Source organism: Pteronotus mesoamericanus, unplaced genomic scaffold, assembly GCF_021234165.1.
Source record: "Pteronotus mesoamericanus isolate MK-2021 breed Mesoamerican mustached bat unplaced genomic scaffold, CSHL_Meso_final scaffold_705, whole genome shotgun sequence".
Taxonomy (NCBI): Eukaryota; Metazoa; Chordata; class Mammalia; order Chiroptera; family Mormoopidae; genus Pteronotus; species Pteronotus mesoamericanus.
Window position 1 is genome coordinate 824,190 of NW_026555326.1, and position 17,719 is coordinate 841,908.

At 42.2% G+C, this 17,719-nt stretch overlaps 1 protein-coding gene across 2 annotated transcripts in view; it reads left to right on the forward strand.

Annotated features, from left to right (window-relative positions):
* KCNH1 (potassium voltage-gated channel subfamily H member 1) overlaps positions 1 to 17,719 on the forward strand; it is a 311,369-nt gene that overhangs the window by 42,973 nt on the left and 250,677 nt on the right. For both annotated transcript variants that reach the window (XM_054562992.1, XM_054562993.1), the window contains exons 4-5: positions 2,606 to 2,734; positions 10,413 to 10,531. In XM_054562992.1, the coding sequence (XP_054418967.1) occupies positions 2,606 to 2,734; positions 10,413 to 10,531 (248 nt within the window). The remainder of the gene's footprint in view (positions 1 to 2,605; positions 2,735 to 10,412; positions 10,532 to 17,719) is intronic.

Consider the following 17,719-nt stretch of genomic DNA (forward strand, 5'->3'; position numbering starts at 1 on the left):
CGACCTCTCCCCTGACATTTATAGAATGGAAGATCAGAGCAGAATGTAGACTAATCTCTAAGAGAGTAGAAGGGGAGAAGTAGCTGAGCTACACATGTCCAATTCTGGCCCCAATTTACCAACACAGGAAAAAGACCTGAGTGTTACATGGACAGATGCCCCTGGATAGGGAAACACCATATCAGCAAAAAGGAGGTTCCTCCCTCAAGTCCGAATGATCAGCTGGAGATGAATGCTAAGGCAATACATACTGACTATATGCATTTTTGGTACAAGACATATTTAGATACTGAGAAAGGATGATCAGGGTAGTATGTGTTTAATAAGGGAACATATCTGGAAGCAAGCAGTGGGCATAATTTAGCGGAGAGAAGCACTCAGCTTTAAACAGTAGGAGCTGATGAAATGGGGAGAGTTCATGAAGAGCGTGAACTGTGGTAAAATGAAGAAGGCTTCCCAATATGACTAACATAATGGCGCTCAAGATCTGCAAGGCATGGGTCAATGTCATCAATCTGAGCACTCATAAATGCAATATAAAGATTAGACGGTACTGTCCTCACGGGAGTGTTCACAGGCATGGGGCTCTGCTGATACGGTGAACTGAGGGGCCTAGACGTGGCAGCTCTGAAGAGGAGGGTTCTGGGAATTCCAACAGGACACGGCTCCTAGTGTTAGACATCATGAATGGTGGTTCTCTCATCTGATTTATTACTAGTTCAGTAAATTAGAAGTGCTTTCTGGCTTACCACCTTAAAAGAAAATCACTTTAAGTTTTCTTTAGTACAAGAAGAAAGTGGTTTTTTTTTGACTTGTTTGCTTTTTTGTCTTACCAGCTAGGATATACCCGAGAGCTGTGGGTGTCTAGGCTCAGTTCGGTGATGCTTTCTTCTGAGTTTTCTGTTGCTTAACTGAAAAATGTTTAAAACCCTGCACCTTCTGAGGAGGAGACCAGGACAAACAGTAACACAAACTTTCCAGTGGACAATTCAGAGGACACATTTTCTTGATTTTGGAATGCCATTTGTGATTTTTGTATGGTGGATTTTCTTCTCAAAACACATTTTTCTTAGTGACATAGTCCATTTGTCTTCTAAGAGCACCCAAAAATTGGCAGCTGAAATTTATGGAAAGGGACAGTGGACAGAGAATTAAAATGAACTATAAATGAATACAAAAATAAGATTTAAATGACATTTTTCATTTACTCTATTTGCTGCTTGTTTTACACAGTTAGTCATACTTACATATGTATGAGTGGGGTAGCTGGATATGTAAGCTAGTTATTAAATGAGACTGGCAAATCCTAATGTTAATCAGATGTTTATCTGTCTGATGTGTAGTATAGAGGCTGATGCGATTGCATGCAGATAACCTCTTGCGGATCTGTTTCCATCTCCAAGACTCAGAGTTATTTGCTTGCTATCTCCTAAAATAAAACAAAATAAAATGCTGAGCACAGTGAGTGCCTGGAATGCAGGAAGCTTCTCTAATATTTAACAACATAGAGGAATATTTATTGTATTTAATTTGAAAATGATTATAAAGTAGTCTGAAAAATACTATTCCGTTATGCAAAATTCAACAAATAGTTATTAAGTTTTATATGCCAGATACTCTGTTAGGAACTGGGATACAAGAACTAGGTAGGGAAGAGACACTATCATTACTTCGTGTCCCTTTTAATTTTGTATCACAGAACTGATCAGTGAGTGTTGCTGATGTCTTCTGTAGACAGAAAACGCTTGTTTGTTTTCCCTCATTATGTTTTGGAAGCCGGAGATGGGCTTTGTGCAGGTATAGGCCACGAACACCTGAGTGGGTGTCTGAGAAGTCAGTCAGATGAGCCCTGCCCAGCTTTTCCTTCTGTGGATTGGCTCACTGCTTTGGAGGAGCTTGTTTATCCCCCACTTTGGTTCAGGAGCAAGGATTGGGAGTTGAAACCCATTCATTGAGCATCCTAAGGCACTAATAGAATCACCACCCCAACCCACCTGGAAACCTCTCTTTCTTGGGGAGCCTTTGCTGGGAGAATCATTGTGGTGATTCTTAATGTGGGGTCATTTGCTATTGCTTGGACCTTTTGGATTTATATTTTGGGGAGAGAGACTTAGAAACATAGTTTCTGATCCATGGTTGATTGAATATGTGAGCCAAACTGATGGATTCCCAAACTGGATTTTGACCCTGGGGCCCTTGGGGACTTTGAGTTTGCATGGTCGGCTGGCTACGTTGGCAGTGCCCATTCCGCCCTCCTCTTTACTTGCCCACTACATGATCTAAAGTAAGTCTTTAAGTACTACCTTAGTTACTACCAGAGATCAGGAGGGATTTCCAACCCGTTTTCTATTCATTTTACACAAGTTAAGAGAGCTGCACTTAGAAAATTATTTTAACGAAAGAAAAGCCCCACTGAGTAGTCACTGTGAAAGTTTTTATTCCAGCAAGAAGAGAAATTAATGGTATAATAATCCCAGCAACTGAAGAAATGAAGCTTTTGAAAAAGTGAATTAATATTTGTAGCTATTCATTCCCAAGTCTTTGCTCCCATAACCCCTCAAATGAGAATGCAAATTACTGACCAACCTTTTGATATTTCTTTCAGGGACACCTGTGTGGTTCTTTGTGAAAATTGCTCCAATTCGGAATGAACAGGATAAAGTGGTTTTATTTCTTTGCACTTTCAGTGACATAACAGCTTTCAAACAGCCAATTGAGGATGATTCATGTAAAGGTTTGTAATTCTGATTCGTAAAAATGTATTATGCCTTTTCTTTTTTTTGCCTGTATGGGGAGTTGCATTACTGCGAATTTGAGGTTGCCAAGGCAATCTCTGCACAGAGATCAAGGTTTCAACTTTAATATGTGCTGGGTAAAGCATTATATTGCTCTGGAATGTATGGAGCGAGGAGAAGGGAGGAAGAAGGGGAGGAAAAAAAAAGCTTTGTTTAGGAAAGCATTCAAATCAATTTTATACCTTTTCAAATGAACTCTTTCCAATAAAGCTTAGACAGAAGAAGGTAGTTGGGCACTTCTGGTATCGTCAGAATCTTCTTGGGTTTTCACATGACAGATTTCAGCCACCCACATGAGGCAGTCCACGGCCACATTCATCTTTGTATATGTGTACTTCTTTAGACTAGACTGAGTTCTAGCATTTCAAGATTGCAAAAGTAGGCTTCAGTTTATTTCTGAGTGCATGGTGGTGAAAGTGTGCAGCCAGTTAATTTACAATATTTGAAACATGGTATTAATGAGCATGAGTAACGTTTCCATATGTGACATTTAATCAGCGGAGTTTAGCACTCACCTCAGCCATATCACATGCATGCACTGTTTAAATAACATCAGTGACTGGGAAAGGAGATGGCTCAGAATTTCTAGAACAACTGCGCTCCTGGAATAACAATGGAATGTTATTCCCAGAGGCTTGGGCTTAGAGGGTGTCATAACACCCTTTTCCATCCCTCTTCTAAAGTGTCCGCTCAGGACAACCAAGAGGCTGGGGCGCATTCATACTGCAGTGCTTCCTGGCTCTGTGGCTGACCAGCTCTGCGCCTGTGATGCGCGGACACGCAGCAGAGCGGTGAGATGGCGTCCAGGGGAGTCCACCTGGGCCATGATTATCCTCGAAGTCACAAAGCTGTGCTTGTTAGATGGGCATTGTAGGAGGAACTAAAAAGCATTCCTTAGGTGGATGCTCTCTCAAGGGCTGTGTCCCTTGAGGATATTTAAAATCCTAGCACATTTGGATGCTTGCAGTTACAGAGCTCAGAGAACGATGCTGTGTATACCAGTGCATTCTGGTTTTTTAAACTATCTGATAGGGTAATAAATCAATTTCCGCCTGACCTTTGGTTTTTAGACTACAGCAGCTGTAAAGCCTCGCCGCCAGTGTCTCGGCCTCCTGCAGTTCCTTCCCTCCCGCAGGTTTGCAGTTCCCTGATTTCTTGTTTCTGATTTGAGAATTTTTAAGTGCAGTAGCTATTACTTGGTGATAGACTCAGTTGTGATTAAGTGTCATCTTGCTACCACCTAGAAAGGCCATTTGCTTTTTTAAAAGAATAAACTCATAAATAATATTTTAAAGGTAATCAGATATTTTGACACTTATTTTGCCAGTTTTCTCTGAACATTTGAAAATATGTGATTCCGTTGAGTCAGATTGGTTTCTCTTCATCACCACTGGAACATTTTTAGGTGATGTGGAGGTGTTGTTTAGTAGGAAAGGCATACTCAACAGAGAATACTCATCACGTCACCTAGTGTCTGCATTTGATTCTTATGAAACCTGAAAGAAGAGATAAGTCACATTTTGTGTGATAAATGAAACTCACTTATGTGAGTGATGTGGTGAGACCCACTTCAGTTTATTTTCCAGAAATAAAATGCTCCACCTTCATTTAACCTGCTTCAGTGATATATTTCCCTTTTGATTATTGGTGTGTACACACACACACACGCACGCACGCACGCACGCACGCATGCGCTTTAGTCCTCAATATTAGCATGCTGTTAGTGCATAATGCCTAACAACTCCTCCAGAACATGGCTTTATAGGCCTGTTCATTTCAAATGCCATGGCAGGTATGTTTAGACTTTCACTTGTCATGTCACTGTGCCCCTGGCCCACGTTGATTTGGTGATCTGATTAAGACAAGGTCAAATTTTATACTAGTCTGTTTATGATGGAGGACGATGATCATCCTCCAGGCCTTGTACATTGTAAGCCTGTAAACTGCAGTTCTGGCCACAAGGATCAAATCGAGATGGAAAATACGCCGCCATGTGGCTGGACTGCTTTTTGCCTGGACGTTTCTCCTCGTATGTGCTCTCGCACTGTGAGATTCCTGCAGATCCAGCGGGGTTTCAGGACGGCACTTCTGTCAGCATTTAGGGTCTTCAGAGTCTTGGCCGGGGCTTGTTTAAAATTCACTTTTGGGATGAAATGGAAGGGTGGATAATAACCAAAAACCCCAGAAAAATCCCCAGATAATTGCTCTTTGGCATAGCAGCATGAGATGCTTTCCCACCGTCAGACTTTTTTTTTTTAAAAGTCAGTTGTGCTCAGATTGTCTCTAAAATGGCTTTGTTTTCTTTGATCATGTAGTGCCTGACTTTGGGCTTGGGATGGGGTGAGTGCATCCTAAGAGTGGATTCAAGAGGCCAGTTGGTGCCTAATATTTTCTCACAAACAACCCACAAAGGGGTAAACACATGGCAACAATCTACTTAACACCAATAACTTGCCTTCCTCCCAGAGCTACGAGCACCAGCGATGGGCCCTGGGACCGCTCCTTGCGCCCTTTCTTTCGTTAAGGTGTCAGTTCTCATGATCCTTCTGAGGAATTACCCAGGCCCCTGACTCCCTGATCTTCTCCCTTCCACCCATCTTGTGGCTGATCCCCTTGCGCTCTCACAGCAAGCACCCACAGATGGCATGGGGCAGGAATGAAGGACAAGCCAGGTTTGCTGTTTGGTAACAGCTGTGGGTGTGTATGTGTGTGTGGGAGGGAGAGGAGGGGGGAGAGAGAGAGAGAGAGAGAGAGAGAGAGAGAGAGAGAGAGAGAGAGAGAGAGAGGGATGGGGAGGGGGGAGGGGTGGGGAGAGAGCGAGTGCAGGAAAGAGCCAAATAAGAGAATAAATGCAAATTCTTGGCTGAAGTGAGAATCTATGATACTCTAGGAGTTTCGTTTGTTTCTTATCTCTTGCTTTTCTGTTATGGGTAATTGGGAGCCGGCTACAGGGTGTTTTTCTCTGTCCCATTCTCCCTTCTGAGCCTGGAGCCTTGGGCAAGTGCATAGAGAAGAATCCAAGTATAAGGCTTAGGATATTTTCTCTGCATTGCTCACCAAAGAATGAGTCACCCCTCTTTTTATTCTCTTACCCCACCAAGTAATCTCCTATTAAAGGAGTGTCTCCATTTTCAAAGATGCATGTATTGACTTCTAAATTTATAGTTAAACCTGAGCCAAATGTAGACAACAAAAGGAATGGAAAACTCCAGAGGAGCTTTTGGAAGGCCAGAGATTTAGAATGTTCGGACACAAGGGCTCTGGCTGGCTGTTGTAACTGCTGACCTGCCTGTATGTGCCTTCGTGTGGGATATTTGTGAGGTGCTCTGGGGAAAGAAACAGAGTGACGGATTCAAGCCCCAGGCCCCCTCTGCCCCTCCAGTGTTAACATTTTATCTTGCTCCCTTAGGATGATGGGAAGGTGATGGCTATTTTAAGACATCATTGTAGATTTTTGGTTATTTGTACATTGATAGGGAAAAGACGGGGGAGGAAGACTTGAGGACATTTAGACAGTGTCCACATGCACTGTCCATCGTGGTCCCCTGTGTCCACTGTTCTCTTCTGCATGTTGGGTTATGGCACCAGTTCCTCTAAGAGAATCTGCCTCTAGACAAGCCTGGCCTCTCAGCCTTCCCACAGGGGTGAAGAGACCTCCCAGAAGTCCTCTGCAGCTTCCACTCAAACGGACTCTGCAGGGTACGGCGGGGCCTGTAGATGGATTTTTTTCTGGTATTCCTGGACCTACAGCTCATCCAATAGCCGTCTCTCCTGGCCTGCGGAAGATACAGGGTTGTGTGGGCCAAAGTAGCCTAGTGGGGGCTTCACCCTGGTTGAGACCAGCAGCCATTGTGGGGTCAAGGGAAGGGGAAGGGTCCTTGCTGAGAATGGAGGAAAGATTTTTGAGTGACTATTAGATTGTGCATTGTGTCCTCCTCCTTCTGCTCCTTCTGTTATTTTCCTTTCATGCTCCCTACTTCCCCCTACCCTCCCTCCTCTCACCCCAAATGTGCCCAGTAAGCGTCTGCTGAATGGATAAGAAAATGGGTATACACTGGAGGGAGTGGGCAATTTTGCTGGGGGTAGAGCAGTAACTGGACGAGGGTACATCGGCTGCCTCTTTTTTTTCTTCCCCAATTATAGTTTACTTTCAATGTTATTTTTGTATTGGTTTCAGGTGTAAAGCTTAGTGGTTAGATGATCATATGCTTTACAACGTGGTCCCCTCATATTTCCAGTATTCACCTGGCACCATACATAGCTAATATAATATTACTGACTATATTCCTTGTGCCTTGCTTTACATCCCGATGACTATTTTGTAACTACCAGGTAGTGCTTCTTAATCCCTTCACCTGTCTTTAACCAGCCCCCTAACCGCCCCACCCCCTGCGTCCTGCCTCTGGTAACCACTGCAGCTGCCTATCTCGAATTAGGTTCTCATTGGGTTGTCCCCTTCCTGTTAGCTGTTTGGACAACAGGAGAGTCATTTCTTTTTTCCCCCAAAGAATGTTTCTCCTGATTGCTCTGCTATAAAGGACATCGTTGGTCCAAGCTGTACATTTTATCATCTATCAAACCCTTTGGCTTCTCTTCCTCTTTCATTGCATGGCTGTCGCTCCAGTCACCCTAACTAGGAACCCAGGGCCACCTGGGTTGCCTCTTCTCTCTCCCTGCAGCCATTGTTCAGTGCGTTGTTGTCTCTGCCTGTGTAGTTTGTCTCAAGTTCCCCCTTGCTGCCTGGCCCAGGTTACCACAGTGGTCCAGGCGGCATGGTGCCTTGCCTGGGGTCCTGCCTGACCTTTTACCTGCCAACCTTTTGTCTTTATGTATCCTGTCCACACTGCCCTTCTGGCCTTCTTAAATGAACTCAGTGTGTGTTTCCTCCCCATCATATTTCAGTTCCTTCAGAGGTTCTCCACGGGTTTTAGGATGAAGTTCAAATCCCTTAATTTGCTGTGTATGTTCTCACCACCTAAGTTCTGCTCGATCTGGCCTCTGACAACCTCTTTAGCATCACGTCAGGACGTTGTTTTTATCTTCATTTCCACTACAGCCCATGCCCCGCTCACCCAACCATGCAGACTCTTACGCTCCATGGACACATTCCCCAACTTAGTGATTTTCTGCCTTCAGAGGCGCTCTCCCTTCTGTGTGGAATGCCTGTCCGTTCCCTCCGGAAGTTTTTACTCCTACCCATCTGTCACGATTTTGCTCTCATGCATCCTCCTCTTGGAGGCCCCCTTGACTCCCCAGCCTGGATGAGATACACCTTCTCTGGAAGTCTTGGCCAGTGTTCTTTACTCATCTCTGTCATAGAACTTAGCTTACTATATGTCATGCTTTTTAATTTATTTGTCAGTCTTCCCTTTTCAAATGAATCCTCTTTGAAGCCAGACCCTGTGTCTCCTTCATCCTAGTACCAGCCCTGTGCCTGGTATATAGTAGTTATGTTTAATTAATTATAGAATTAATACATGAATGAATGAAGTTCTTTCATCTGGCTAGGTAAGGATTCCTACTCGAAAGTGTCTGTAATTCAGAAAGGAAAACATGTAGGTGGAATTTGGGAGAGAACTTATTCCCTTCCTCCAGCACGGGCCGAATCTGCCCATCCTGGTAGAGGTGTAACGGAGGATTGTGCGTTGCTTGTCTATTTCGTCACCCAACATTCATCTACCTTCCCATGCCTTCCTCTCAGCTAGCTCTTGTGAGAGCCACATTCTTGGAAAGTGACTCAGGGCCAGGCCAGAGAGTGAGAAGCTAGCCTGAGCCCAGAGAAATGCTCAGAGGTCCAGGGATCTTTCTTTACATCCTTTTATGCTCTAGCAGCTGATGGACCAGGGCCCCGAGCTCCCTGCCAGGCAGGGTCTGGGGTGTCTGCCCTACCATCTCCTTCTCATCATTGGTCCCAGAATAAGGGTCATGGTGGTGGTGAGGGTAGGACAGGGTGGGGTGGAAGGGGGGTTGCAGAAAACCCTTGTTGATGTTTGCATGTACTGCTATTTTTTATCTGATTGGAAAATATACTTTCTGCTCTTCTTGAAAAGCTTTGTAGAATTCAATTCCAGACCTGCAGAGTCTGGGCTGTCCCTCCCTGTTAACATTAATGGGGCCCCCACAGCGCAACCGCCACACTCTTCTTTCCCAGCTGACTCCAGCAGGCCCATTTTTCTGCTTACTGGCTTCAGGATGGATGATAAAAATGCTCCTATTTTATTAAAGCCCAGAACTTCTGGAATGTGATAAAAAGAACTTATCTGCTATTCTTGCTATGTTGACAAAAATTTATGCAGATTGTGATTCCTAAAGGTTGCGCAAAGACAGAGCCATTCTTCTGCTTAACTGCATTGTCCTCTGGACTCTAGGTTTGTCTTGGAAAGGTGCTCCAGGGTAACACTTGGCAGGTGAGATTTCTGCGGCCAGGCGCTGAATATTGCCAACATCAAAGGACAGAAAACAAGATCGCCTTGTTCTGCTCTTAGCTCTCATGTAAAAATAGTTGCTTACCCTGCCTATTTGCTGGAGACCCTTCACCCCAAGCTTGGCCTTGAAAACGCCGACAGGCTTTCGGGGGTTCCGTGGGGCCATTGCCATGCCCTGACCTTGATGCCAATGGGTTGTTGGATGTTGGAATGGACACTTGTCTTTGGGGATCTTTACAAGATCACTCATATGTCAGCAGAGATTACTCATATGTCTTAGATTCTGGGGAATAGCGTGGGCTGGGTTAGAGAAAGATCAGCGTTTTACTTTTCCTGGAGGCCTAGTCCAGGGGCCTGAGGGGGCCTCAAAACCTTTGTTGTAGCCCATTAATCAGAGCCCACTAAACGTAGCCCCTTTGCTTTGCCCTTTGGCAGGTTGAGTATTGTATTTTCACTTTACAGATGAGATCATTAAGCCCAGACAACTTAAACACCTTGTTGGTGATCACAAAGCCAGCTGGAGGCAGAAGATGGCACCTGTACCCAGATTTCTTTCCTGGGACCTGGATACGAAGTTCAGTGCGAGGCGCTCAGAGTTTCGTGTTTGGCGGGGTCCTGTCACCAGGCATCCCTCCCTCATCCCAGAACAGACTAAAATCTGCCAGTGCTTGTTCCCCGCTACTCACCCATAAATTCATATTCTCCTGGCTTTGGAGAATGTTATGCAAGGAATGGCCATTTGATTAGCTTGTCCATTTAAACCTGGACCCAGCTGGGTCTCTGCTAGATCAGACCTAGGGGCTGGGAACAGGCTGAGCCAAGTCACAAAGTCAGAGAAGCACCTTGGTTGCCTCTGCATCTGGCTGAAGAGCCGTGGGCCGGGGTGCAGAGATCTGGGTCCCTCAGGCACTCTGTGCCTCGGTGCTCCTTTTGTAAACAGGTACTGAAACCTGCCCTACCTACTTCACGAAGTTATGATTAGGATAAAATGAAAGTGCAGGGGAAAAGCAAATGCTGCAGAGATTGGAACGTGCCTCTGTGCTTTTCTGAGCCGTGAGCCTTCATCGTGCCTCCTGGGAGCTGGGGAGGGCGATGGGGGTGTCTGCTGCGGACGGAGTAGCTTGTGCTGGGAATGGCCGTGTACCTTCAGGATGCGCTTGAACTTGTCTTTTTTCTCTTCCACATGCTCTAGGCTGGGGGAAGTTTGCTCGGCTGACCAGAGCACTGACAAGCAGCAGGGGTGTCCTGCAGCAGCTGGCTCCCAGCGTGCAAAAAGGCGAGAACGTGCACAAGCACTCCCGCCTGGCCGAGGTAAGGGCAAGGGGTCAGCTTCTCTTCCGCCTCAATTCTCTGGGGCTCGGGGGCTGGGAAAATGGTACAGAGCACATGTGCTAGTTTGGAGGGGACTTTCAGGATCGCCAGACTCATGTCTTGGCTGGGCCACACACCGCGATGTGTGACTTTGGGTAAGTGACTTAACTCTTTGCAGCTTTGTACTTTGCAAAAAGTACTTTGTACTTTTGCCATGTGTAGAAGAGACTGCAGACAGCTCCCTTTTGCCTGAGCTTACAGGAATGTCAGTTTGCTTTTTTGAAGGAGTATGGAAGGAGCTAGAAGTGCTATATATACAAAAGGGATTGTACCCGTAAACCATAAACAATTTCTTAATTTGAGCAATACATACTATTAAAGGAGATACAGGAAGCAAAAAGGAAATAAAAATCACCTATAATCCCACTAACGAGGGTGGTATTTTCCCTTTTGCTCGGACAAGTCCTTGGGTGATAGTCAGTCTTCCTGGTATCCTGTAACTTAAATACTTAAAATGTGTAAACTATAATTAATATAGCTTATGTCAGATGATGAGGGAATAAGAGAGGAAGAAGATAAAGGTATTTGCTTAACATATATTCACATATGTAAGTTATATATATAAATATTCATAAAATATAAAAAATACCCATAACTCTTGACCTACTCTATGGTTTTCCCCACTTAGTGCCTTCTAACATGCTATCCAGTTTACTTATTCATTGTGTTTGTTGTGCACTAATGTGTGTAAGCACTTAAAACCATCTCTGTCTCATAGTGCATGAGCATCAGTAGTTTCTTTTTTATTGATTGAGCAAATGTATGAAAGAAATGATGTTATTGTTTTTGTCTACCTGTCTGGCATAAGAAATTGCTTGTTATTTGGCAACGTGAGGCAAACATCTGGTTCACATCCCAGGGCTAGTAAATTTTAGTTAATTTGGCTAGAGGTTTACCAATTTTATTGATATTTCTAAATAACCAGATTTGACTTTGTTGATTTCCTCTAACAGTCTCCTGTTTTGAATTTTATTGATTTCTACTCTAATTATTTTTTTCTTCTGCTTACTTTGGATTTGATCTTTTTTCCTAGTTTCCTAAGGTGGAAACTTAGGTTATCAATTTTTGATCTTTCTTTTTTTTCTAGTGTATGCATTCAATGCTATAAATTTCCCTCTAAACATCGCATTCACTGCATCCCACAAATTTTGAAAAGTTGTGTTTTCATTTTCATTTACTTCAAACTATTTTAAAATTTCTCTTGAGATTTCTTTGATCCCCATATGTTATTTAGAAGTGTGTTGGGATTTTACAGCTATCTTTCTGTTACTGATCTCCAGTTTAATTTCACTGGGGTCTAAGAGCAGACATTGTGTAATTTCTATTCTTTGAAATTTGGGAAAGTGTGTTTCATGGCTCAGAATGTGGTCTGTCTTGGTGAATGTTCCAGGTTAGCTTCGGAAGAATGTGTATTCTCCTGCTCTGCTGCTGTTGTCAGTTATATCCAGTTGATTGATTGTGCTGTTCAGTTCAGCAAGGCCTTGCTTTTCTGCCTGCTGGATCTGTCCATTTCTGATAAAGGAGTGATAAAGTCTCCAGCCTTTATAGTGGACTTATCTATTTCTCCTTCCAGATCTATCTGTTTTTGCCCCATGATTTTGATGCTCTGGTGTTTGGTGCATACACTTAAGGATTGTTACGTCTTCTTGAAAATGAACCCTTTTTTCATGATGTAAAACGCCTTTCTTTATCCTTGATAACTGTTCTTGCTCTGAAGTCCGGTCTGTCAGGAATTAATGTAGCTATTCTAGCTTTCTTTTGATTAGTGTTAGCATGGTATATATTTCCGCATCCTTTTATTTTAATCTGTATGTGTATTTATATTTCAAGTGTGTTTCTTGTACACAACATATAATTGAGTCTTGGTTTTTGATCCAGTTTGACAATCTGTGTCTTGACTGGCACAGACTATTGATGATTAAAGTGATTATTGATATAGTTCCATTAATACCTAACATGTTATATTAGTTATTTTCTATTTGTTTCCCATGTTCTTTGTTCCTATTTTGTCTTCCACTCTTTTGTTCTGCCTTTTGTGGTTTGATTTATTTTATATGATTATGTTTTCACATCTTTCTTAGCATATCAATTATATTTCTTTCCTTGCTTTTTTATTAGTAATTGCCTAGAGTTTGCAATATACACTAACAACTAATTCAGGTCTACTGTCAACACCTAACCCCTCTCTCTTGCCCTCCCCCTTTTTGTCATTTATCCTGCTTGGTGTTCTCTGAGCTTTTCAGATCTGTGGTTTAGTGTCTGACATGAATTTACAGAAGTTCTCAGTCATTATCGCTTCAAATATTTCTTCTGTTTCTTTCTCCACCCTCTATTATTTCCGTTACCTGTATCTTTACATCTTTTATAGTTGCCCCACAGTTCTTGAATATTCTGTTCTATTTTGGGGGGAGGAGTCCTTCTCTTTGCCTTTCACTTTTGGAGGTTTTTGTTGACCTATCCTCAAGCTCAGAGATCCGCCTTCGCTGTGTTCAGTCTACTAATGAGCTCCTTAAAGGCATTCTATGTTTCTGTTAGTGTTTTTGAGCTCTCATTTTTCTTTTTGATTCTTTCTTAGACTTTCTATCTCTCTGCTTACATTATCTATTTGGTCTTGTGTGTCACTTCTTCCATAAGAGCCTGTAGCCTATTAATCATAATTGTTTTAAATTTCTGATCAAATAATTCCAACATCCCAGAATGTCTGGGTCTGGTTCTGTTGCTAGCCCTGTCTCTTCACACTGTGGTTTTTGCCTGTTAGTATGCCTTGAAAGCTGGACGTGATGTACTGGCTAAGAGAAACTTGGGTAAGTAGGCCCTTAGCGGCGGGGTGGTAAGGCGTGGGAGAGAAGAAGCGTCCTGTAGTCCTGGGTTAGCTGCTGCAGTGAGCCCGCACCCCGGCTGTGAATTTCACAAATCTGTGAAAGGAAAACGGGGGAAACCGTCTCGGGCAAGGGAAGCCTCAGACCACAGTGCAGATGTGACGGAGGCCCTGCCATTGGTGCAGGGAGCTCTGCAGCAGAGAGGGCCAGCGAGGGGAGTGCCCGAAGGGGGCTCAGCCGCCTCCTTGCCCAGTTATTGGCAGGTGCTTCACTGGGAAGCTCAGGTTTCTGTCCCTTAGGAAGCTAACAGGAGTCGGTCCAACTAACTGCGCACCTGCAGCTGGGCAGAGAATCCTGTCTGCGAGCAGGATCTGAGAGGGCACAGCTCGGAGTCTGCCACCACCTTGTTGCTGTAACTCATTCCGCCTTGATAGGTAGGAAGTTGTGGCCAGTGTACAGTTTACTCTGTGGCCTTCATGCGGCAGTGACCCTGCTGGCGTTTAGTCTGGCTGGGACCACTCTCGTGCCAGTCTCTCTGTCCATGGAACGGCAGTGGGGAAGGCGTGGAGGGGAAGCCACCTTTTCTCTCACATCCTCCCGCTTCTTCCCTGTGAAGGAGCCGGGTCAAGGCATAACCTGAGGCACGCGGCTGTGGTGGCTGGAGCACAGGCACATCCATCCAGTCACGTCAGGGCGAGTTAGTGCTGCCGGCTCGCAGCTTACAGTAGTCACCTCCTCCTTACAAGGCTTCGGGTCGGTGCCATGCGTGCTTCTGTTTTTCACATAGATGACAGGAGTGATGGGCTGAAACAGCGCTACAGGTTACAGCTCATTTGACAACTTATGTAGCTGTGTGATTTTGGGCAAGTCATTTCACATTCAAGAGCTTCTGCTCCCTCCTCTTCCTTCTCGTCTAATGGAGGTAGGAAGTGCAGCCGAGACCACGTACCCATAATAATGAAGCATGAGGGAGATTCTGAATGCAGACATTCTGGCACGTAGTTGAAGCCCAGCAATAATTGCTTCACACTAGATTGGGATCTCGGGTTCTTTATATCCTTTAAAAAAACTTTCTTTAGTCTCAGAAATAAAACAGATTCTTTACCAGATTTTGATACATAGAAGTAAATAAAGTAGAAAGTAAAAAGCTTGTTGTTTCTTAGAAGTAACTATTTTTAACAGAGCATGTGTTTTATTGAAAATATTTGTATATAGGATTTATATTCATTTTTTAAAACAAAAATGCGCATCATACTACACATAATTATTTTCCAATTTGCCTCTTTTTCACTTACTGATATATTTGGGATATTTTCCGAAGAGCACACATTCCCTTTATTTTTTTTTTTAATGGTTGCTTTGTATTCTGTTGTATGACCTATACAGGAGTCCCCCGGTTGATGGATGTTCAGTTTGTTATTAATCTTTGGTAATTACAGAGACTGACTCAGTGAATCTCCTTGTATGTAAATTCAGAATAGTAGAGAGTAACATTCATTTATTTATACTGTCTAGATAATAAACATTAGTTTCTCACTTCAAATTCTTTTTAAAAAATTAAAACATTACAGGTAAAGTTTAGGTCCCCTTAAAAGTTATTCCCAGAAAAATAATCATTACCTTGAAGCTGTGTGTCTGCTTGCTACTGCATTTTTAGTATTTTTATTACTTTTGTATTTATCTATAAAACATATATAGTATGATTATGTGGGCTTTTTAATGTACTTACACAAATTATATCATACTGATATTTTACAACTTGAATTTTACACCCAACGTTTATTTTTGAAAGCTTTTTTTTTGAAATAATTATAGACTCACAGAAAGTGGCAAATCTAGTACAGAGTGTGCTGAACCTTCACCCAGCTTCCCTCAGTGGTAGCATTTATATAACTATAGAACCATATCGAAACCAGGAAACTGACATAGATAGATTATTGTTAATGAAACTAAAAGGCCATATTCAGATCTTATCAGTTTTTGTATGCACTCATTTGTGTTTATGTGTGTGCAGTTTTCTGCAATTTTGTTTCATGTGTAGCTCTGGGTAACCACCACTACCACCAAAATCCAACCCCATTCCATCTCTACCAGGGACTCTGTTAAACGTCCCCTTTATAGTCACGCCCACACCCTGTCCCTAGCCCCTGGAAACCAGTAATATGTTCTCCATCTCTGTAATTCTGTTATTTTGAGAATGTTATATAAATAGAATGATACAGAATGAAGCTTTTGATAATCGCTTTCACCAGTTGTAATGTCCGTGAGATCCACCCAGGTGCACAGAGCAATGGCTTGTTTCTTTTTCCGCTGTGTTGGATATAACGCAGTTTATTTAACCACTCACTTATTATAGGATATCTGGGTGTTTCCAGTGTTTAGCCATATGAATAAAACTGCTATGAACATACAGATTTTTCTGTGAACAAGAGTATTCATATCTCTGAGATAAATGCCTGTAAGTGTCACATGTGTGTGTTAGTGTATGCACGGACATGTGTATTTAGTTTTATAAGAAGCTGCCAAACTCTTTGAAAATCCTAGTTGGTTGTGTCATTTTATGGTCCCACCGATAATGTAGGAGAGAACCAGTTTCTCTACCTTACTGTCATCATTTGCGTTGCCACTCTTTTTTATTTTAGCCATTCTAAGAAGTATAGTAATATCTCATCTTGGTCTTAATTTGCATTTTATTAATGGCTAGAGATGCTGAGCATCTTTTTGTAAGCTTGTTTTCCAACTGTATATCCTCTTTGGTGAAATGCCTGTTGATGAAATGCCTTTTGTCCATTTTCTAGTTGAGTTCTTTGCTTTCTACTGTAAGAGAATGTTCTGTTTACACGCTTTTCAGCCATGTATGAGAAGCCTGTCCATTTCCATGCGCCCATTACTGCCTGGTTGTATTCGAATTCTTACATTTTCCCAGTCTAGGAATTTCATTTTGATTTATATTACTCTGATTACTCGTTAAGTTTATTAACCTCATATCCCTTCCTCTGTGTATTCCCCTTTCATATTCTTTGCCCATTGTTCTGTTAGGTTGTTTGTTTTTTCTGATGGATTGTCCCTTTTATTGTTTATTGATATTCATTATTTGTATATAAAATTTTGCTCTAATTAATATTTTTCTTTACATTATTCTTATTTTCTTTGACTTTGTACTTGCCTGGTATATTTTTTCTATCCCTTATTTTACAACCTTCTGTGGCTCTCTTAATCCATATGTATCTGCATCTTGTTTTTGTTTCAGGACAACATCAACAACATCTAACTCTTACAGAGCGCTTAAACTCAATACCAGTCTAACACTATGAAGGCATAGAATTAAACACACATAAATTATATTAACAGGCTCATCTAATAGCCCTCTAAAGTGAGAATTACTGTCATACAGATTCTGGAATTGAAGCACACCTAGTAAATGGTGGAACTGGCATTCAAATTCAGTCTGACTTAAGACACTGTGCTCCTAACTACTAGGTGAGAGTACCAACCCTTTTGTAAGAGTTGAATCTGCTTATTTTTACTGTGCTCACTGATATAGTTGGACTTCTTTCTGGTATCTAATTTTTTATTTTCTGTTTATGACAACCTTTCTATTTTTTTCTTTTCTTACATTCTCCCTTCCTTTTCCTTTCTTCCTTTACTGATCTGTGTTCAATTTCATTTCTCTGTATTGATTTGAAAGGTATACATATTATTTTTGTTCTATTGATTACACTGATATATTTTAACATGCTTACTTATCTTCAAGTTAATCACTTTATCTAACTTCTCCTAGAACAAAGCAAGGACCTACAATATTTTACCTCAGTTATTTTCATCTATGTGTTTTTGTTTTTCCAAGAGTAGTTTCTTCATAGGGAGCCTGAAACTAATAAATTCTTTTAGTTTTCACATATCTAAATACGTGTTTATTCTTTCTCTTAAATCATAATAGAGTATTTAATTTTAGGTTGACAGTTATTTCTCTAATTTAACCTGTTCATTGAGTTATTTTTATTTTGTATTCAATACCTATCCTTTCCAGTTCTAGAAATTCTATTTGGCTCTCTTTTACATCTCTCTGTTCTTTAAAAATGATGTCTTATTCATGTCTGCTAATATCTCTTCTTTTTTTATTGCTTTGAAAATATAGGCATACTTTAAATCTCCTTTCTTGGTGTTCAGTTTCCTCTTGTGATGAGTTTATCTGTGGCTGGGGGTTTTTGGTGGGAGGCCTCTGGGTCTCCTGTTGCTGAAGCATCTGGATGCGGTGGTTGAGTTTTCCCAGGCCACATACCGTAAGCTTTCACCTGGTTCAGAACAA